This window comes from Nicotiana tomentosiformis, chromosome 1 (assembly GCF_000390325.3).
Source record: "Nicotiana tomentosiformis chromosome 1, ASM39032v3, whole genome shotgun sequence".
Classification (NCBI taxonomy): Eukaryota; Viridiplantae; Streptophyta; class Magnoliopsida; order Solanales; family Solanaceae; genus Nicotiana; species Nicotiana tomentosiformis.
In genome coordinates, this window is record NC_090812.1 from 30,578,455 (window position 1) to 30,602,412 (window position 23,958).

A 23,958-nucleotide genomic window follows, 5' to 3' on the forward strand; every position below is an offset into this window, starting at 1 on the left:
TCTAAAAATGCAGCCAAACACGCTGCTAAAAAACAGCTTCAAAAATAGTCCATAACCACCCAAAAGCACTAAAAAAATGAAGCTGAAATCACTCTTAAAATATAGTAGAATCAGTACCTAAAATAGGACAAAAACAGTCCCAAAACAACCCCATAAACTTCAGCGAAAATCAGTCCCAAAATCCAGCTGAAAGCATACCATTAATCACCTTGAAAAGCCACCTAAGACTCACCCAAAATCCAGCTCGAAACAACCATTAAAGCACCCCCGAACAACCCCACTTTGAACTTAAACAGGGGGGATCGAAGTGGAGTTCGCGGTCGCCGTTGAGCTCTCGAGTTGCCGGTTCCGTCCGTGTCCGCCGGCGAAAGCGCCGGTCAAGAATTGTCGAGTTGTTTAACCTCTTGTAATTCCAATTTCGTTGATTTATACCAAAGGTCCGTTCTTTCTATTCTTTTACTACTTTGTTCTAATAATTATCATGTCACCTTACTTTGTTGTTTGAGTTAGTGTTCAATCCATCTCCAATTTTGTTCTTTTGTTCCGTTTTTTACTGTTATTGCTTTTTTTTTTCTTTTTTCTTTTCATGTCTATGTTTTGTTTAGTGACTACACGAGACTATACTACTGCTTCCTTTGATTTTCTTTATTGAAATATTGATTGGGTTATTAGCTTTGATTTTTTATGCAAGGACGTTTTTGTTCTAATATAAATATCTGGGAAGCAAGAAAGTTGCTAGGAATACGTTTAAGGTTTGGGCTTTTATATTGGTTATGGGTTTAACCTTGAAGGGAAAGAATTTTTGGGCCTATAAGCTGAAATTATGCCAAGCCCATTTCCATATGTCATACTATTGATCCATTTTTAGAGTTAGCCCATTTGCATGACAATCTATAAGCTAGCCTCCATTTTATTTTTGTAATTAATCTACTTGATGCTCTCAAATTAGTTTAGGAAAAATCACTCATGAATATTCGTAGGATGCTTTAGGCGCGTTTAATTTATTGTCGTGATTATGTATACGTTCGCGTGACATGATTTTGGCACAATAAACAAAACGAATTCATACATGTGATTTGTTTCAAAGATAATTCTATATTTTGAAAGCCGATAGATAAAACATAGAAATCAATAAATCACAGTTTATCCAAAATTAATTCAAGCCAAATTGTAGTTAATAAAGCGACCGTGCTAGAACCACAGGACTCGGGGAATGCCTTACACCTTCTCCTTGGTCAACAGAATTTCTTACCCGGACTTTATTTTCGCAGACCAATAATAAAAGAGTCAAATCTTCCTTTGAATAGGAATTCAAATAAAAGGTGACTTGGAACACCCAAAGATCTATTCCAAGTGGCGACTTTGTAAATAAAATAATCCCTACTGAAATTTATCACTTTAATTGAAAAAACTCTTTAACCCATCATCCATAACACATTTGGGGTAGAAAAGGGGTGTGACACATCCCTTTTTGATTTTTATTTCCGTTAGTGTTTTTTGTTTCTAGTGTAATTCAGTTTAGCGATTATAATATATAAGTCTGTGTTTGTATTGAGAAATTGGGTTTATTACATGCTTTCATTGAGAGGACTCCAATGACAATGGTGGTTTTAGATCGATTCTGCGGTGGCGACCCAAGGGATTAGATATTTCAGGCTGAACGTTATTTCATCTTTCGTGGCTTCTCCGAGAAGGACTGGTTATTTCTCGCTTACCTCTACCTTGATGGCGATGCATGGGCTTGGTTCGATTGACTATATCAGAACAATCAATTTTGGGATTGGAAGCATTTCATAGAGAAGTTAACTATGTATTTAAGAAGTGAGCCATTGAAGATCCGGTGGGGCGTCCAGCCGTTACTGCACTGGCTCGTGGGAACTATGTTGGTTACCCTATCTCGGTTTCGACAGAAGCACAGGTATCTTTCTTTGCTGCTCCGAGCCATAATTCCAACTTGCATAATTTTGCATCTGAAAATCAGATACACAATAAGTGTTCGACGAAACACCTACAACAACAACTCCCAACATTCATGTTCCTTCCACAGTGGGTTCAATCCCTTATCTACAAGTCCTTGAACTTCATGCTTCTGATTCTCTATTCTCTGATGGAGACAAGTCCGTCATTGATGAAGACAAGGTGTTTGATGAAAGTCCCCAGTCGACCACGATTGCTGTAGCACGTGATGATATTTCAGAAATCTATAATTCCCCTATGGTAGATGAAAAAACAGATTTTGAATCATTGAATAAGCATACAGAATTAGTAGACGCAACATAGGATCTTGATTGTGAAGCTAAATCGATGCAGGAAGGTGCAAATGCCTTTTCTGCTATTCCCTTGGTAGTGGCTTATGGATAGAGTGCTTATATTCTTTTCGAGCTAGAACACTTAATCGAGACGGACATCAACACAATTCCCCTACCCGATGGTGTTGCTCATCCAGAAGTGCTAGGTCCAAAACTCAGCAATGGCCAAGTGTTCGACAAAATTTCTCGATGGAATGAAACATGCTCACTGATTAGCCTTCAGCTTGCTGGCACCAGGACAACATTTAAGTACGTATTGGATCCTGGTGGTAAACTAGTTTCAACTTTCAATCAATTGTTACTAGTTAAGGATTACGTGACTCGATTCCCATTCGATCACGGAGTGGATCTACTCATTGTGAACCTTGGTGGAACTGCTACTATTCTTGGCGTAAATTTTAAGACCTTGAGTCTAACCGGTCATACCGAGTACATGCATGCACTACTATTGATGGGATTTGCTGGCAAGTTTTGCTCATTTGCATTTTCTAACTCTACGACTGAAGTGTGGGATCCCAGACAGAAATGGTATTTACTTTCCTACCTTTTGCAATTTAATTCGATACTAGCAGTTACATCTCCAGCTTTTCATCACTATTATAATGCTGAAAAAGATCCTTCATCCGACTTGACGGAGTTGGAACTAGGAGTGACGGTATTACTCTGGAGACAGAATCTTCTTGCTTTGTTTGCATTATATGCTGAAAATATGTTGCGGTACTCTGACAAAGATACTTCAGCGAAGTGCGTGCTCAATGTTATAACAGAAATATGTGCCAAAGTTTTAGTAGACGACGTGCCGAAGTTGTTCGATCAAAATTTTCAAAAGGCCGACACAAGGTTTGCAAGAACTGGCTCATGAAATATGAGCGATGAACTTATACTAACAATTAAAAAAAGTCAAGAGTTGAGCTCAATGGCTTCCAGGTAGTTATATCAGAATGTCCTCACAAGGTTACTAACCTTTTCTTGAGACAAGAGGAGGGGATCTATTTGAGAAGATTGAGACACCACACAATCTTATACATGTTGTTGTTATTGCTAACTTTATCGTTCTCTTGCAACCTACATTTGTCACGAATATGAAACAACTTATTAGAGTTCTTAGAGTAACTAAGAGACATGATTGTGCCGATAACATTATTCTGTGGCTTTACCGTGATTTTGGCATACATGTCTACATTCGACACAGGGCAAACAATTGAGGTTGGTAGTTTTTAGTTTTGAATTATTTATAAACAATAGCCGAGATTGTATATATGCTAAATATGAATGGTGGTACAAGGTATCAAATGATCAATTTTACTTGAATTACAATGGAAGGAATGGGGATGCACTTGGTGGTAGTCGCTATTTTGTTGGTAGTGATGATGAAATAATCAACATCGTGAAAACCTGCAAGCGTGAAGATAAAGTAGGTTTAGAGCAAAAGATTGGAGAAATGGATTCAAGGCTTGACAAACTTAAGAAAGGGGTTGAGAAAGTTCACTGTTCTTGAAACTGTTCTTTACTCAGTGGTATCTGAGTATTAAAGTTCTGTCTACCAACTGCACGCACCTGTCACACACCTTTCTAGACTCTACCTTCATACTTGTAAATATTGGTGTCTAGACAAAAGAGCTACAACTGCTAAAAATACCGTTTCTGGCCTTGTTTTAGTTTTCATTACCCTAAGAGACCATGCTTTCTAGGAGGCTTTGAAGAGATTATGTTGATATGTTCTATTGTCAATGGATGGGTGATGGAACAATGTGTTGCCAGACTAGATGAGGCTAAGTTAAATGTGGTTTTTCATGAGTCAGCTTGTGAGATCTCAACTGTTGCTTTATATCTAATAGTTGACTCAAAGGTGTTGCATATTCCTACATTGTGCTTTTCAACATTATTCTCATGAGATCTGTTTGTTAGCAGTTTTTCAGACCCATTTTTTGTTGATGTAACACCTGATCCACGCTCAAGTCTTGGCATAATCACCGCTATGACCAATGTTGCTCTACTCGAACTTTGAGGATAAGGTTCTTATTGAGGATGTGAGTATTGTTATGAATGGAAATAACGTCTTGGAGGACATATTGGTAAATCTTGCAAGTTATGCGTGGGACCCGAGTTAGAAAATATTTAAATAGCAGTAGGTTAGTAAAATAAGGTAGGCGATTGTATTATGAAGTTCCCTCCCCCTTTCTCTGAGTTTGTCTTCTCACCCCCTTTCTGTTTATATATCTCTGGCTTCTCATCCCTTTCTGATTTTTAATTCCGTTAGTATTTCTCGTTTCCAGTGTAATTCACTTTAGCGATTATAATATATAAGTCTGTGTTTGTATTGAGAAATTGGGTTCATTACACATTCCACATATGATCTCTGATTTTGGCAATTAACTTTAGGCAATTTTACATTCTTCTTGAAAGCAGTGAAGAAGCTTTTTTAATCAATCTTATCTTTAGATCATTTCATATATGCATTTAGTTGTCAAAAAAGCATTTGTTAGTGGCTTCTCATGACGACATTTAGTGGAAATGAGTTTATTTATATAGGATAATGCAGCTTAATGTCACGGGCCGACTTTCTTATGCTCGCCAGCGGCACCGAATTGCCCGTGCGGTACCTCATCTAAGAATTTCAGTCAAATGGGAGTGAGCTGTGCGATGAACCTGCTGATATACTACCCAAGAATCCTCTTCTTTCTTTCCTTTCTCGGGGAATGAGCACACCTTCAACTAGTCAAATGGGGTGGGATTGGTCATCTTCTAGCTTACCGCAGTTTCCCTCGCTGCAGGCCAGCCTTTCTCCTTTTCCAGGTTTTCCAAGCACGATTTTGTACCTGTGGGGTTGTGACTTCATTCGGAACCGGTAAGAAAATGCTCTTCTGATTCTCTGACGTAGACCTGTCTACTCAGGAAACTTGGGCTTTTTATTGAAATGGATCACCATCTAGCCAAACTAGATGTGCATCGCATAAACATGGAAATCTTGTGCACTCTCCTAATTATTACTATGTCACTAGTTATCCTTCAACATATATCCAACAATGCATGATTTGGTTAGAATGTGCACATTCGTCATCATTAATTTTAATTTAGGATATGGTTTAACCAGTGAGTCTCTACTTTGGTCCAACGTGAGATATATTTATCTGGCTTCAGTTCACATTTTTTCCAGCAATGCTAAGGTAAAAAATATGATTTGTTCTCAAGCTTGAAGGCATGAATTTGGTTGAACGGATGAAAAGTCGACCTTCAATTATGAGGGTACATTAGAATTGACCTTTGCATGCATTTCCCCACTAACAATTTCATATATATTGCTTAAATAGTTTTTAAGTCAAATGCTCATGAGGTGTTCGAAAGAGTCATTTACTACTCGAAAACGAAAATCAAAGAAACACTTGAGGAGTGAAATATCCGGACGAAACAAGATGTCAAACTGTAAGACTTAAATCTTGCTAATTTACAAAGTAAAATGTATGGAATAAATGTAACAAATATAAACGAGAGAGAGCTTACCGTGTTTCATCCTTCCCCTTAACAAACCGTTTGCGCCTACATTTTAAAGAGCTTTTATTGGTATTGATAATTCTGAGAGGTAAGCTCTCAAGTAAACTTAAACTAAATAATGATATTTTGTTCATAAAATCTAAGCCAAAAGTTCTTTTCTGTAGAAGCTCGAAATTAAAGCTTTTACAACTACTCTGAACGTAAATTAAGAAATCATTTCAAAATTGGTTGACTTAATTAAATTGACATAGAAAAAATTAATTCAAAATTAGTTTTATAAGTCATTAGATTATAAGTGCTTTAGAAGTTTAGATGCCAAACATCTATCAAAAAGTATTTTATCTGAAAATCACCACTACTAAAATGAGGGTCTTTTGAGAAGAAAAAAGAGGGTCCTCAATCTTTGATCAAAGTCAAGAGGGTCCTCAATCTTTGATCAAAGTCAAGAGGGTTAATATATCTACATATAAAAAACGTATGTGAGTCACCAATCCCCAAGTGGCATCTAGACGAAGGGGGGATATGCCAATTTTCTTTTCCTTTTCCCTTTTTTATGAGTTATAATTAGGGCCCGTTTGGCCATCAAAAAAATTCTGTTTAATTTTTATTTTTTTGGAAGACCATAAAAATTTTAAATTTTACTTGAAATTGAATTTTAGAATTTTTTAGAATTTAAAAAACTCCAAAGAATTATTTTTCAAAATTTTCGCTCAAAGCACTCAAAAAAATTTAAAAATAATTTTAAATTTTATTTATATCCAAACACATCTATAATTTTAAAATAAAATGTTGCTTTTTCTGGAATCCACAATTCTTATGCCAAACGCCCACTTAATTTTCCTGTCTGTTTTTTTCCCCTGAACTTTAACTTTAAAGAAAGTGTCCATAGGACAGATGTCATGTGATGGCATGACGTCCTTAGATTTGTGTCGAGTTTCTAGAAGTAGCGTATGATACATAAACTTCTTTCCTTTTCCCTTATAATTATATAAGTTAAGTTCATGTGTTAATGCCACTTGTTTTTCATCTGCTGCAATTTTTTCTTTCTCCGCAATCTCTAGTGTTGGATCCTACAGGTAAGCTGTTTCTCCCTTTCTCCCCAATCCAATTTATTAGAAAATTAAGTCCATTTAAAATTTCACCGGTTCTCTATTTAGGTTTTATAGCAACGACTGTTTTTCTTCTAAAAAGAATTTTGGATTTGGTAGTTCTTGAAGAGACTTTAGGATTTTTCTGGGTTTTCTGCTGTTGGTCTGTTTATTTTTTTTAAAGCTGTGATAATATCCATGTTTTTATAGAATCCGTTAAAAATACTTATTAAAAGAATTTGTATCATTAGCGAATTTGGTTGAAGTTCTTGATTGTTCTCTCGGCCCTTTTAACCGACGGTTATTTGCTTTACTTTTACATGCATAGACTGTTATTCCCGGTCAATATTGCTGTATTTGTAAATATTAATTCTGCAAAATATAAGTTAACGTAATGAAACAATAATAATAAATTCGAGCCCACTGAATTCACAGTGTTTCCTTAAGGAATTTAATCCCCTCCTAGTACCCAAGGTAATGGATTATTTCCTCCCAGGATAGAACGAATAACACACTGGTGTAGCGGTACTTCAAACCCCAGTGTTTCGGCGAACACAAAGTTCGGTAGCAAATCACACTTACAGTTGCTTTGTTTGAAGTTAAAAACAATGCAGAACGAAGGAGTATATACTCAGAAAAACGTATGGAAGTTCTGAGAGGAAGGAATGCAATGTATAGCCAATTTGTTGAGCGAATTGTATGTTGAGTTGAGTATCTTTCTTCAACATTTGCTGCTCATATATATAGCAGCCAAGAAGGAGTGCAAGACCAAACGTCCACCCTTCATGGTGGAGCAAGCATTACATGTTTGTGGAGCAAGCACTTCATGTTTGTGGAGCAAGCACTTCATGGTGGGAAGACCATTATCCGGCTGCCAAATTATCAATACACGGATTGGAAAATATCCGTTTACAAATACGGATAATCTTACGTTAATATTTACTATTAACAAATAAATTTGGTCCAAAAAATTAATCAATCAATCGATCATTTGACCAAATCCAAATCCGAATCCGAATCCGAATCCGAATCCGAATCCGAATCCGAATCCGAATCCGAATCCGAATCCGAAGCCGAAGCCGAAGCCGTAGCCGTAGCCGAAGCCGAGCCGAGCGAGCGACGACGACGACGGCGCGAGGCTTGCTTTCTTCTTAACTCTTTAAGAGCTACAAGAAGAGCAATTATATATATACCCACCAAAAATGTCTTCCACTTCCAATATGGGACAATGTCTCATTGTTAAGAGGGGAAACTTAAAATTTTACTCAAAATTTCATTTTCCCTCCATTTCCCATTCACCCTCATTTTAAGAATATTACATCTTAAAATAAAACCTCAACAATCCCCCACATGAATGGGGAATGGCTATATCACGGAAGTATGCATGAAAAACTGTGTGATTTACAAGCAAGGATTAATTGCATCTAGATAAGTAGGTTTCCCTTTGAACTTTCCGTAGTAAACTTATGTCGGATATACTCGGTCAATCGGTAGATTTGATATCTTTGAACCGTCGATCTTTGGTGTATACCTAGACAACCATAAGTCACACAATCAACCCTTAACCGTCTTTGGTTCTCATTGTTGTGTTCGTTTCAGCCATGAACACCGCCTGGTTTCATAAGTGCGTAGAGAACTGGCCTTACAGAGTTCTCCTTGAAGCGGCTCACACTTCACACTTAAATAGGTGATTCCTAAACGTGTCATCCTGTAGATACACTATTTGATATACCCCGTATCAAATTTAGAAATCATTAAAAAGCCTTAATGCTTTATCCTTGGTACTGAACATTGTCTCATCACGAGAATGGACTAAAATTTTATTTGACAATGTTGAACCGTCATTAATGACTTTGTTTGATCTCTTTGAACCTAGATCTTGGGATCTCCAGTCTTCTAGGTAGAGTTACCGCCACAATGACTTGTTCTCGGCCATAGCCCCATTCCCCTTGATGATTTCTCAACTACCTCTCTAGTTAGGCCTTTTGTAAGTGGATCCGACACATTATCACTTGACTTTACATAGTCAATTGTGATAATTCCTCTAGAGAGTAATTGCCTAACGGTTTTATGTCTTCGTCGTATATGACGAGATTTACCGTTAGAATCAGTTGAACCGGTGATCCAATTTGCATCACAGTATCCCTCAATCACCGCAGGGAAATTACTGTAGTGCAATTCAAAGTTCTGGGTATGTTCTAAATATCCCAAAACTCGTTTCATTGCCATCCAATGAGATTGGCCTGGATTGCTCGTATATCGACTCAGTTTACTTATAGCACAAGCTATGTCTGGTCGTGTACAATTCATGATATACATTAAGCATCCCAATACACGAGCATAATCCAATTGTGATATGCTTTGGCCTTTGTTCTTTGCTAATGCAAGATTCACGTCAATTGGAGTCTTTGCAACTTTAAAGCCCAAGTGCTTGAATTTTTCAAGTACTGTCTTAATATAATGAGATTGTGACAATGCCAGACCTTGAGGAGTCTTATTGATCTTAATTCCCAGAATTAAATCAGCAACTCCCAAGTCTTTCATATCAAACTTGCTATTGAGCATACGCTTAGTAGCATTTATGTTGGCAATGTCATTACTCATTATCAACATATCATCCACATATAGGCAAACAATGACTATGTGATTTGGAACATTTTTAATGTACACGCATTTATCACATTCATTTATCTTAAAACCATTTGACAACATTGTTTGGTCAAATTTCGCATGCCATTGTTTGGGTGCTTGTTTTAGTCCGTAAAGAGACTTAACAAGTCTACATACCTTCTTTTCTTTACCTGGAACCACAAACCCTTCAGGTTGTTCCATGTAAATTTCTTCCTCCAACTCTCCATTTAAGAAGGCCGTCTTAACATCCATTTGATGAATTTCAAGACCATACACTGCAGCTAATGCTACTAACATCCGTATGGACGTAATTCTTGTAACTGGAGAGTATGTATCAAAGTAGTCTAGACCTTCTCGTTGTCTATACCCTTTGACTACGAGCCTTGCCTTGAATTTATCAATAGTGCCATCATCTTTGATTTTTCTCTTAAAAATCCATTTAGAACCCAAAGGTTTATTTCCAGGAGGAAGATCAACCAATTCCCATGTATGGTTGTTCAATATGGATTCTATTTCACTATTGACTGCCTCTTTCCAAAACAATGATTCCGAAGAAGTCATAGCTTCTTTAAATGTTTGAGGCTCATTCTCCAATAAGAAAGTCACAAAATCTGGTCCAAATGAAGTAGACGTTCTTTGACGTTTACTACGTCTTGGATTCTCCTGATTACATGTACTTTCTTTTGTTTCTTCCCGAGGTCGTTTAGATCCTTCACCAAACGACTCACATTCCTTTTTATACGGATATATATTTTCAAAAAACTCAGCATTATCTGATTCTATAACCGTATTATTATGAATGTCGGGATTTTCTGATTTATGAACCAGAAATCGATATGCTTTACTATTTGTCGCATATCCTATGAAAACACAATCAACGGTTTTCGGTCCTATCTTTACCCTTTTGGGTTTAGGAACTTGCACTTTTGCCAAACACCCCCACACTTTAAAATAATTCAAGTTGGGCTTCCTTCCTTTCCATTGTTCATAAGGAATGGATTGTGTTTTGCTATGGGGCACTCGATTTAATATTCGATTAGCCGTAAGAATGGCTTCCCCCCACAAGTTCTGTGGCAAACCAGAACTTATCAACAACGCATTCATCATCTCCTTTAATGTGCGATTCTTTCTTTCCGCAATCCCATTAGATTGGGGCGTGTAAAGGGCTGTTGTTTGATGAATAATTCCATATTCTAAACATATTTCTTCAAAAGGAGATTCATATTCACCACCCCTATCACTTCTTATCATTTTTACTTTCTTGTTAAGTTGCGTTTCAACTTCATTTTTGTATTGCCTGAATGCGTCTATTGCTTCATCTTTACTATTCAGTAAGTAAACATAGCAATATCGAGTACCATCGTCAATAAAAGTTATGAAATACTTCTTTCCACCGCGAGATGGTATTGACTTCATGTCACAAATATCTGTGTGAATTAAGTCTAAAGGATTTGAATTCCTTTCAACTGACTTATAAGGATGTTTAACATACTTAGATTCCACACATATTTGACATTTTGATTTTTCGCATTCAAACTTGGGCAGTACTTCCAAGTTAATCATTTTCCGCAAGGTTTTATAATTGACATGACCCAAACGTACATGCCATAAATCATTTGACTCAAGTAAGTAAGAAGAAGCTGAAATATTATTATTATTTTCAACAACCATTACATTTAGGTTGAAAAGGCCCTCGGTGAGGTAACCTTTTCCCACAAATATTTCATTCTTACTAATTACAACCTTGTTGGATACAAAAATGCACTTAAAACCGTGCTTAACAAGAAGTCCAGTAGAGACTAAATTCTTTCTCATTTCGGGAACATGAAGGACATTGTTCAAAGTCATGACCTTGCCAGAAGTCATTTTTAGAAATACCTTCCCATATCCTTCAACTTTTGCTGTTGAAGCATTTCCCATATAAACTGTCTCTCCGGGTTCAGCAAGAGCATAGGTAGCAAAAGCCTCTCTAACTGCACAAACATGGCGAGTGGCTCCTGAATCAAACCACCACAGTTTAGGATTTCCCACCAAGTTACATTCAGAGAGCATGACACACAAGTTATCAACATCATCATGGTTTACTACCATGTTTGCTTGACCCCTTTTCTTGTCTTTCTTCGGAGCACGACACTCCGTAGATTTGTGTCCGGTTTTCCCACAGTTGTAGCAGTTTCCACTGAACCGCTTCTTGCTTGGGTTGTATTTCGGACCAGAAGCCTTCTTCCTCTTTTTGTTAGCTTCAACAATATTTGCTCCCATTATTGTTGAATTTCCACGGCCTCTCCTTTCAGCAGCTTTATTGTCCTCTTCGATTCTCAACCGAACAATGAGATCTTCAAGGGACATTTCCTTTCGTTTGTGTTTCAAATAATTTTTGAAGTCCTTCCACAACGGAGGCAACTTCTCAATCATTGCTGCTACTTGGAATGCTTCGTTGATTACAAGACCTTCAGCAAGTAGATCATGAATAATCACTTGCAATTCCTGGACTTGAGTAATAACAGACTTGCTATCTATCATTTTGTAGTCCAGAAATTTTGCGGCAACGAATTTCTTCATCCCGGCATCTTCAGTCTTATATTTCTTTTCAAGCGCATTCCACAATTCTTTGGATGTCTCCATGCTACTGTATACATTATACAGATTATCATCCAGTCCGCTAAGAATATAATTCTTGCATAAAAAATCAGAATGCTTCCACGCTTCAATCACGAGAAAGCGTTCATTATCTGGAGTTTTATCCGGCAGATCAGGAACATCTTCCTTGATGAACTTCTGTAGACATAACGTAGTTAAGTAGAAGAACATCTTCTGCTGCCAGCGTTTGAAATCAATCCCGGAAAATTTTCCGGGTTTTTCTGCCGGTGCCAACGCCGGTGTTCGGCTTGTCGTTGCGTTGGCAGTCGCCATCGGAACAGCTTGGTTTTCGTTTTCAGTCATCATCTTTTAGTCATCATCTTTTCTGTAAAAGAATGACACAAACAAACGTTTAATACACGTTTTCAAACTGGAGTAAAAATTACGTAGATTTTAATATCCAACAAAACGCCACGAAGGCTTAACTCTCCAAAACGGGAGTACACAAACCACAAAGGTTTTAGTTTGCAGAATAATAAGAATAACACAAGTACAGAAATAAATATTAAATTCCTTAAGATTGTTATTCCCGGTCAATATTGCTGTATTTGTAAATATTAATTCTGCAAAATATAAGTTAACGTAATGAAACAATAATAATAAATTCGAGCCCACTGAATTCACAGTGTTTCCTTAAGGAATTTAATCCCCTCCTAGTACCCAAGGTAATGGATTATTTCCTCCCAGGATAGAACGAATAACACACTGGTGTAGCGGTACTTCAAACCCCAGTGTTTCGGCGAACACAAAGTTCGGTAGCAAATCACACTTACAGTTGCTTTGTTTGAAGTTAAAAACAATGCAGAACGAAGGAGTATATACTCAGAAAAACGTATGGAAGTTCTGAGAGGAAGGAATGCAATGTATAGCCAATTTGTTGAGCGAATTGTATGTTGAGTTGAGTATCTTTCTTCAACATTTGCTGCTCATATATATAGCAGCCAAGAAGGAGTGCAAGACCAAACGTCCACCCTTCATGGTGGAGCAAGCATTACATGTTTGTGGAGCAAGCACTTCATGTTTGTGGAGCAAGCACTTCATGGTGGGAAGACCATTATCCGGCTGCCAAATTATCAATACACGGATTGGAAAATATCCGTTTACAAATACGGATAATCTTACGTTAATATATTAATCAATCAATCATTTGACCAAATCCGAATCCGAATCCGAATCCGAATCCGAAGCCGTAGCCGAAGCCGAGCCGAGCGAGCGACGACGACGACGGCGCGAGGCTTGCTTTCTTCTTAACTCTTTAAGAGCTACAAGAAGAGCAATTATATATATACCCACCAAAAATGTCTTCCACTTCCAATATGGGACAATGTCTCATTGTTAAGAGGGGAAACTTAAAATTTTACTCAAAATTTCATTTTCCCTCCATTTCCCATTCACCCTCATTTTAAGAATATTACATCTTAAAATAAAACCTCAACATAGACTTGAGGAAAAAGGAACATGATGTGTATTTGGCAGGACAAAAGTTATTTTTTATGGAAAATATTTTCCAAAAAAGTACTTTCTTGATAGTAATTGTTACGTGAATATTTTTTGGAAAAATATATTAGAGATTAGTAATAATATATATTATAAAGATAAGTAATAATATTAACAAACCGGGCATTGTTTTGATGAAATATTGAGCATTACATATTGATAATAATGTGCAAGTGTTAATTGGAGCAAGTGATATGAACTAAAAGTTAGGATAAGTATCAGAAAATGATGTCCAGAAGTTATTTTCTCCCTTTTTGATGGAATGGATAACCTAACACCAGAAATGACTTTCCATATGACACGATAACACCAGAAATGACTTTCGTCATACTAAACACAGTGAAAAGAAAAAGAACGCCTTTTGATATTTTCTCTTCATATATCTGGTGTTTGCTTTGATTACTATTGCTGACAAGCATAATCTTTTAGATTAGTTTTAGATTGATCATTTATGATATTTGCTACTCTGTTGCTTGTCATATAACTTCGTTCTGTAATTTTACGATGCTTTGAAGAGCATTATGTAATTTTGGTAGTTGTAACATTATTCTTTATGTAGAAGCTCTTCTTTGAAGAAAAAGATACTGTAATAGTTCCATATCGTCTTGCGTATTTTTGCAATGTTACTTTACTTTGTTTTGCCCTTCTTTAGTTGGCCATTCGTTATGGCCTTTCACTGATGAGCGTCAGTCAACTCTGATTAATTCCACCCCATTCCCCCACCACCAAAAGAATTAACAAAAATTCTTCGTTGCATTCCAATTGTTCACTTATAACCACTTCCAATGTTTGAACAAGCTGCATTCTTTTGGTTAATGGTTTCAGGCATAATGGGTCGTTTAAGTCGGACTATCTATGTGGGCAATCTTCCTGGTGATATTCGTGAGAGAGAAGTAGAAGATTTGTTTTACAAGGTTAGCTAGATAAGTTACTAGTTCCCTGGAAGGACATATTTTCTGCAATTTGATATGTTATAACTAAGTTATACATTTACCTACAATTTGTTTCTCCTTTTATGTTGGCTTACTTCTTGTCATCTAGAAGGGTGCCAGCGTTCCATGAGAACTTGCACTCTTGGGTGGATTGGAAGAGGAATAAATTTGTTTAACACAGAGGGAAATTTGGGGGGTTAAATGCAAGGATTCATTCTTGTAATATGTTTTATATCTGGTGGCATATGTGTAAGTTGTGCCTAAGTAGATTAGGAGACCTTGTGCATTGTCTATCTTTCTTGGTCTTCTCAGGTCTCTTGCCTTTCATATCAAACTGTTAAAGTGATAAGAGGTGTTTAGTCTAACTTCACGTTCTAAAAAAGAGAGTAGTCATCTCTCTTTGGTTTGCTAGTGTGTGAAAATACTTGCCTTTTCCTTCTTTTAGCTTAATCTCTTGTTCTTAAATGATTTGAACCTCCCCGTTGAGTTTCCCATTACTGTCACAGCACCCATTTAGTCTTTTAGTTTTCTTTTTTTTTTTTTTTTTTTTCTTTCAGCTTTCTAAAAGCCCCTGAAAGTCATCTAATTTGGCACTTTTGGGATCATGCTCTTTTACCTAATGGAACAACTGGTAGCTTTACAATATACATGAATTTTTTTCTGAGAAAAGATGGCTTATTTTTTAATTTATTATTATAGATTCTTTCTGTTGCTATATTTGTCAATTACATAATTCCTTTTTTGTTCATTTCTAAGATGGTTGACTAAAGATCATTAAAATTTATGGTTTTTTTTATTACGTGTTGGCTAACCATTTTGGTGTTTGGACCAGTTTTTTTGCCAATTCTCCCCTCTTTTTTTTTTTTGGTTACCTATGCCAAGTTTCTAATCTTTTGAATTTTCTGCATGAATTTCCTGCAGTATGGGCATATCGTGGAAATTGATTTGAAAGTTCCTCCTAGACCACCTGGTTATGCATTTGTAGAGGTGAGTTCTTTGTTAGGAATTGAATCATTGAGATGTTAGTTATTCCCTTATTGTATTGGCGGATAGCTCAATTTTCTGCATATGTTTCCTCATGCTACATCATGTTCGATAGATCTCATTGTTGTCATTCTTTTGTACGTTCCAGTTTGAAGATTCTCGTGATGCTGATGATGCCATCCATGGACGCGATGGCTATGACTTTGATGGACATCGATTACGAGTTAGTTGTCTCCTCCCCTCCCTGTCTTTTTGGTGATGTGTGGTATTTTGGAAGTCAGATTATGTTCACCATTGTTGTTGTTTATTATGATTTCTGTAGGTTGAACTTGCTCACGGTGGGCAAGGATCATCATCATATGATCGCCACAGCAGTTACAGTAGTGGGAGTCGTGGCGGAGTTTCTAGGCACTCAGACCATCGCGGTTAGCCTGATTTTAGTTGTGTTATCATAATTCCTTGCCTCCTCGACATTAAGCTATTTCATATAGTTATGACTTCATGCTAAAATAAAAACTTTGCAGTTCTGATCTCTGGACTACCATCTTCTGCTTCATGGCAAGACTTGAAGGTTAGCATGTGTTACAGTTATCTTGTTATGATCAGTAAAGATTTCAGGAACTTGCAAGATATTTTGATCAGTGTGGTTTCTTTTACTTGGTCTTGCTAGGATCACATGCGTCGAGCAGGAGATGTCTGTTTCTCTCAAGTTTTTCGAGACCGTGACGGTTAGTTAGGTTATTGAGGCAGTTTTTGTAGTTGCATTTGTTCAATTCTTAATGATTTTCATTAAATGCGCATGTCTTCCCAGGAGGGGAAATGTACATTGGTTTCTAAGTCATACTAGTATTTTACATATTTTTGCTGAAAGGGTGTCTAAACAGGTATTTAACATAACAAATTAACACGTGAGACAATCAGGTTCCTTCTTGATCACTGGTGCTTGTATCTTACAAAGAAAGACCCGAATAGCATGGTATTGGTAGAATGTCACTCGTGATAGGGCAAATACTTCTGGAAATATCGTTAAACAAATATATTAAACAATTTATCTTATTCAGTGTTTAGGGAAACAGGTGTTACATCAAAATCTAAATGAATGCTTATTATTTATCTGACTTTGAAACCAGATATGTTTAGTTTTGAAACCAAACAGGATAATGGTTGATTTTCAACAAAATCAAGGCCCTTCACATCTCAATACTTCCGTTATAGCTCCATTGTTCCTTTTTTTTTTTTTTTCCAATTGATCAGTTTAAAGAAATATTTAGAAGCAAATCAAGATGTTTAGTCTGGGTATTTTCATTGTTTATTCAGCTTCAATGTATTAATTTTCTATTGTTTGAAAGTGTTTATGATGTTTTAGGACGTAAATAATTTTTTAACACAACTATGTTTCAGAATAAGATCTTCAGAAAAAATCCAAAAACATAATTTGCTTTCCGAAAGCCAAACTCATACCATAATCGAGATTCAATGATCATCTTAATATCACTGATGTCCGCAATCAATCGCATTGGGAGATTTTTGGAAAGTAGTCTGAGGGGAAACAGAATTAAATACCCCAAAGTGTTCAAATTTTTTCTAGAATATAGTCAAGCTAATTTCACTAAATATAAAAAATATTCTTGTTTACTGTTCCAGTAGTTCCTTTATTTTCTTAAACTTCCAAAGACAGCAAGGGTCAGATAAATTCAGAATAAAGCCTACATTATTGCCAATTACTTGAACCGAAAGGATTAGAAAAACCATCGCATGCATATATGATCACTTACAAGACCTGTACGCTGTCTAACCTGATATTTCATTTTGCTCAAAGATAAATTTAGTGAAGAAAATCATTTACCAATTGAAACTCCTCAAGAACATCTAAAGGCATTAAGAAGATATTCTTTGGCTTCTAATTTCTTTAGCTCAGTTTAAATAAAAGTTTTTAGTTGGGGAGGAAGCACTATAAAGATCAGTTAGCTAACACTTCTCTGATTAGGCACCATATATAATGGGTCGCTTAGTGTGCAGTCTATTTTATCTTAATGCACTAGATATCCGTGCATCACTTTCATGTAAGGCTCGTGACAATTAAAGAAAGTATGCCTACTCTTTTTGTCCTCCATTCTTTCTAGTCTGAGTTAAAATTTCAATGATGTGTAAGCATTGCAATAGAAGCGGTTGATGTTAGCTACTGCTATTTTTGCAGGCTTGAGGGGGATTGTGGACTATACCAACTATGAGGATATGAAATATGCGGTAGGCTAATAAAAGCTTTAAGTGACTTGTTTTAATCTGTAATATCATATCTTGGTTCTTCTTCTCCTCTGGAATAATAAAGGTTTTCTGGTTTAATTAATTCCTTGCTCCTTTGTCAGTCTCCTCATTTATCTCTTTTTTTGTTTGTTTCTTTTGCAGATAAGGAAACTTGATGACTCTCTCTTTCGCAATCAGTTCTCTCGAGCGTATATTAGGGTCTGTTCTCTGTCAGTAGTAGAAATCCTGGATCCAATGTTGTGTTTATGCATTAATTTAACTCAGTTATCTACTCTTTAGGTGGAGGAGTATGATAAGAGACGTAGCTATTCCAGGAGCCCAAGTCCATATTATTCAAGAGGCAGAAGTTACTCAAGAAGCAGGAGTCCTCGACGGAGCTATAGCAGCCAGAGCAGAAGGTTTAGTTTCTGACTGTCTTTTCCATCACCTTCAGAAAATTTAGCATGTTTACTAACAGTCATTCGGCAGTGTGTCTCCTAGGGGTAAATACTCTCGTCGCTCCGCGTCTGTCTCGCGCTCAAGGTCTTTTTCCCCTGCTCGCTCTGTTTCTAGGTACTTTCTTTGTTTCACATCAAGGTTTTTATATTTCTCTTATGCTTTGCTAAATTAATCATGTTTCAAGTATAGTTAAAAAAAAAGTTTTCATAGTCCTAATTCATGCTTTGTAGCATATGAGCGTGTCTTATTTGAATTCTTTTTGTAAGTCTGTTACATGTAGTCTACCTTAATTGCTAGGTGCGGTGTGCTTAGTAATGTTCTTCTTAGGATCCTCCTTTACGTTCGTTTGAGCAGTATCCCCTTTTTGGTGGTGTTTTTATGCTTTATGTAATGGAAATTCTATATGAGGAATCAGCAGTATGACTATACAGTGGAAAACCTATGTTGATTTGGGAGTCTCTTTGTTGTTTAGATGTTCAGCTCCTGTTATCTTCATGGTTTTGATTGGTTAATGTAATGACACCATTGTTGGAGAAAGGACTACTCACAATTTTCTATGCAGTTGAGTGTTTTTTATACTTATCTGGAGAATGAACATCAAAGTTTCTTGGAGCTTTTGTTTGCTTTTTCTTCTTTCTGCCCCATGCAAGGCTTTAGACCACAGTTTTGTTTTGTTATGTTTCGATGGCTCTGTCTGGTTAGATGATCAAGCAGTTCTCATTGTTTGAAGTTCCATTTTCTGGAGATAAATTGGGTCAAAAAGACTCACTTTGTAGTATCACCAGAATGTATAGAATTAGACATCTAAAATGTCTCTCTTTATCTTTCGAGAGCTACAGAAAGATAACATTAGTACTGAAATTAGTAGGAATAGCAATGACCATATAATTATATAAAATTGGGGAGAGATATGAATTGGATACTTCGTGGAGTAGATAGATGAGGAATTGAGAATTTGGTGCTATAAGAATTACCAACGAGAGAAGAATATAAGTTTTAGATTGGTCTGGTATGTTGGTAGTTTTGCAGCAGCAAGGAATCAGAGTAACCGAGTCCTTATTCGACGAGAAGTTATTTCTAGCTTGCATATTTCAAATAAAAAATGACATGGAATGAGGAGATAACCCTTTTGTAAGAATGAGAGTATGAGATGATCTACCTCTTTATTGCCGAAGATTGATGGATTTGTACCTTCTATTCTGTAGGATATGTCTATCCGCTTTTATTAATCTAGAAGATGTTGAATTTTAAGTAGTGGAAGCGTGTGAAACCGTAGCTGTACAGTTACCAAGTACGTCCATCTGTCTTTTCCGGTCTTTCAGTGCGTATTTTTCTTTTCTCGCTCGACGGATTTAGAGGTGCTTAAGGTTTGAAGCTAGGTGCAATGCAGGTGGTGTATTTCCACAAGTCGCTGCATTGTGCGTCTTAACCAAAACCAGCCAACTAAATGCTTTGTTACGAAATATTAAGCTTATTCATGAGGCTCTATCAAGATGATGTTACTAACAAAAAAATATAGCCCTTAAAGTGATATTAAGGAAACGTCACTGGGAATAAAAAATTAAAAACTTAGTATAAGAAAGCTAGTCACTCAAGCTGAATTAGATATCAAAAACTGCATATTTGCTTCTAAATAAGAAATTCTTTTAAACGGGTTCGAACGTTGAACTTGATTTCGTGGTTTTACTTCATTATTTCAATCAATTGCAGTTTCTTAATTCTTTTATCTATGTAAATATTTGTATTTTGTAATTATTATATCTTGTGTTATATGTCCAGCAACCATGTATTTTGAAGTTTCTGTACAATACTTCTGTTATACATTCTTTTTATAAGTAAAAATTGCCAGTTTTTTACGCTTCTCGTAGGGTGACGACACTGTTCTCCCCACAATCTAGGGTTGTAGTGACTGGAAATTTCATCTTGTTTGGGGGTGTGGGAGGAATGGTTAAAGAGGTGACCAGCAGGAGAATTTTATGGGTTATTTCTTTTTTGGGTGGGGAGGGGTTGGGTTGGAGTTGAGAGCCTGACTATCAGGGACTTCTCGTGGTTTCTTATTGAATTATCTTCTGGTTGTCATTGAGTTTTGAGGATGGACTTTGTAAGTTAGGATCTTCTAGTTGAATGATTTGATATACCTACTGTGGTTAAGACGATTTGATTTTTCAAACTTGAAAATTGATTTCCAAAACCATTGGAGAATGACTTCCCGAAAGAACTCTGAAGCATTATTGGTGGGATGACTCTAAATTTTCTTGTCTAGTTCTCTGAAATTCCAGGAATAGTTGAGATGCAGTTTCCTCTTTCCATTGTTCTTTTCTTCCTCTCCCCAATCTCTTTGATTCGGTATTTCTTCAGAACGAATTACCAGCTTTATGGTTAGTAAGATGATTACGAAGATTGCCTTTTTTTTTGTTTTCTAGATCTTGCATTCCGTGGCGATCTGGGGATTGCTTTTTAGGCAGGTGATGTTCAATGGTGCTCAAATTCAGGCAACTCGCTTGGTTGTGGCAGTAATATGTTTTAGTGGATGAGCGCCTCTGGTAAACTCAGGATGGTAAATAGCATTTTAATATGTTATTAAGGAGGATTTTACTCAAAGCAATATATCAAATTGTTTTTGGGCTAATCTCGAGGGCTCTGAACGTGAGAACACTATTGAATAGACAAATAAAAATTTAATTTGTTTCTTAGAGCGTGCGGGGCGGTGCATGCATTTGTATGGTATGACCTCATAACTTGGACGGACAATCTCCAGGAAGTGTGTTTCGATTGGTTTTTGTTTCAATTTGATTCTGTTGGTTGATTGATATAGATTGCTGGCAGCTGTTGCTAACTACTTTGATTGTGGACGTGGAAGTAGCATGGATTCATTTGGATCAAAGGTCGTTCTGGAACCTTTTGGCTACAGAATTCTACTGATATTAACTAGAATTGTTTCTGGTATTTTTGCAGATCTCAGTCACGATCCAGATCTCCACTGTCACCTGTAAGTAGAACTAGCGTTATATCTCTTTATGGATAATGCAGTTCAACTATGCTTTATTAAATCGCGTATCTAAGTTATGATTTCACAAACTTTGCTGTCCTGTAGCCACATCGTCGGAAGCATGCAAGGAGCCCAAGCAGGAGCCTCTCTTATTCTCGTTCATCGGTATGTTTGAATAGTTATGGTGAGGTGGCAGTGTTAATATCATCATTAGATCTATTTCCATGTTCGTCATATAAGGATGGTTATGTGCAGGGGAGATCCGACTGAGCCTTTCCAAGAAACAAAGGGCAGACTGAAGCCTAATTCAGTGCAGACTTGTTGGATGTTTAGGGAATTGGCTTTTAGCTTAATGTTTACTTTCGTTAAATTCTTCAGTTGTCACATTTAGAAATCAAGCTTTGAGTTCTAGCTAGCTAGTTGTACTTCCTAGAAACTGTTCTGGGTGCTTTTCCAACTGCTGAGGGAAAATTGAGGACATTTAATCTGTTTCATTTGAACTCTCTGCTATAAGCATTTCATCTTCTCATTTAAGCCATATAATTTGTGGAGCAATACTGGCATCCGGGTGGTGACAACAGGACATCTGCTTTGTGTCGAGGAAGAATCACAACTACTTAAGTCCATTCTTAATGGAAGAATCGACAATTTTTTAGGCTAGCTAATTATATTTAATGAATGGATTAATGTTGTCCTCTCTCGATGTCGTACTAGAATAATTAGCTCATGGCATGTTGTTAAGTGTCCCCAAAAATCACTCAACATAAAAGGAAAAGAAAAGAGAAGATAAAAAGCATACTGAGATACCTGTCAATTTTTTCATATTTAGTTCAAAAAGAAATACTAAGAGATGTTTGATTCACAACAGCAGATTATAAAACCCCCTCATTTCATTTCTAAAAAATAAAAATTTCACCATTTGACTATGATCACATGTTAATCAAAGCACACCTTACAAAAATATCTTCGTTAAATTGGTTCAACACGGTTACCCACTCTGCAAATGCACTAAGATTCATACAATTCACTGAACTTTTTATTTTCAGTTCTCTTTTTGTTTGTTCCTCTTATTTTGACAAGAAAAAAACGAGAGACAAGAATAATATATTAAAGCAATCAAATCTATTTCCTATAGCAGCAATTTGACAACTAAATCCAGTTTATACTTTCCCATGTCTTCACAGCGGTGCCTATAAAAATGAGATTTAGGACCCTGAAGTGTGATGAGTTTATGCATTGATACGTATGATTCTTCAATCTCGAAAGATAAAAAATCAGAATTGGATTTTCCAAAGATTTCATAAACAATTTGCGAGCTCTTTGAAGACATTTTGGAGTCTTTAGACTGTTATTTGTTAAGTGTAGCATCTTCTAAATGACATTTTGATTTTGGGTCACATTGAATGTTTTAGATCTAATTCATATTTGGAATTAAATGCTCTTACAGTAGGAGCTTAATTAAGCAATGTAAGTTGTGTGATGTACATGTATTGATGTAAATACACAATTTCTTTTTACTTTCTATATTCCTATATTCAATGATAGAGATGGAGTATTTGGGATCAGCAGAATTCTAAAACCACAGAACCAACTGAGAAAATTGTGAAACAAGATAGAAGAAGGGAGAAAACTGTGAAACTAGATAGGAAGAGAGACTTTTTATTGCCTTTAACAGATTTGTTGTCAACATACGGCGCCATTAGCTAGAACGAAGATTATGTGCCACTTTTCAATTCTGAATTATGTCGTGACAAGGGAAGCGCTTCATTACTCTTTCTCATAATGTTAATTTAGAAAATATTTGACAAGCTACCGTATGGGTCAAAATTTATCTCTCATAAAACATTCCTAGGCCGCCACGTGTCGAAATAATCTAATTAACAACGAAGGTCGTGGTCGAAGAGTCAGCAAAGACTGAAGTCGAGGAGTTGCCAAAGAACGAGGCCGAGGTCGAGTACCCTTGACAAAGTTATAACAGCTAGTTTCAAGATAGGACATTAAATATTAGAATATTCTCTGCATTTGTACTATTAGAATTTTTAGGAACATGTTCCCTATAAATAGAAAGAGACAATGATTGGGGACATGTAATATTCATTTGTAAAATATACTTTGACTTTAAAGAGAGAATCTGGTCTTATTATAAGCCTACAAAAACAACCTTTTTACTTAGATTCTGGTCCACACTTTTCCACTAGATCCGAGGATAACTCGGATATTCAAAGGCTTGCCCATCATTCATCATTGTCAGAAAGAACATCCGTTGATTTCATCCCTTTTTGAGTGACTCATTCGTTCTATTTACATGTCACGACCCAAACCGATGGGCCGCGACGGGCACCCGGTACCTTACTCAACCGAGTACCAATATAACGTATCTTTTCGTATAATACTATCATAGATAACTGACCTGGAGAGGCAGACGTGAGATAAGCAGAATACAACATGAAATACCAACTTATACATAAGACATACGACCTATAAAACCAAAATAATCACTCGTACACTAAACATAGGCCGACAAGGCCATACAATCTTTTACGTACATGACGTCTGTCTACAAGCCTTTAAGAATACATAATTATCATAAAGGTCGGGACAGAGCCCCGCCATACCAAACAATACACATCTAAATCATACTGACCAAACAAGCAACTCCGGAGCAAATGGAGTGCACCAACATCTTCCGCTGA

The 23,958-nt window shown here is 36.5% G+C and overlaps 1 protein-coding gene across 8 annotated transcripts; it reads left to right on the plus strand.

Moving 5' to 3' along the window:
* The first annotated feature begins 6,741 nt into the window (after positions 1-6,741).
* Positions 6,742-21,759, plus strand: LOC104104810 (serine/arginine-rich splicing factor SR30-like). 8 transcript variants are annotated; one of them, XM_070180210.1, is made up of 15 exons: positions 6,742-6,877; positions 14,483-14,571; positions 15,511-15,576; positions 15,722-15,796; positions 15,896-15,998; positions 16,098-16,144; positions 16,244-16,301; positions 17,771-17,820; positions 17,980-18,036; positions 18,118-18,236; positions 18,307-18,390; positions 21,092-21,161; positions 21,232-21,265; positions 21,371-21,430; positions 21,506-21,759. In XM_070180210.1, the coding sequence occupies exons 1-15, from the start codon at positions 6,811-6,813 to the stop codon at positions 21,562-21,564; spliced, it is 1,038 nt and encodes a 345-aa protein (XP_070036311.1). In that variant the 5' UTR covers positions 6,742-6,810; the 3' UTR covers positions 21,565-21,759. The 8 variants fall into 8 exon arrangements, 6 of the variants coding, with proteins under 6 accessions (XP_070036311.1, XP_070036307.1, XP_070036314.1 ...); XR_011409421.1 differs by having other exon boundaries at positions 6,743-6,877; positions 20,700-21,161; positions 21,521-21,759; XM_070180213.1 differs by having other exon boundaries at positions 6,743-6,877; positions 21,521-21,759.
* The last annotated feature ends 2,199 nt before the right edge of the window (positions 21,760-23,958 follow it).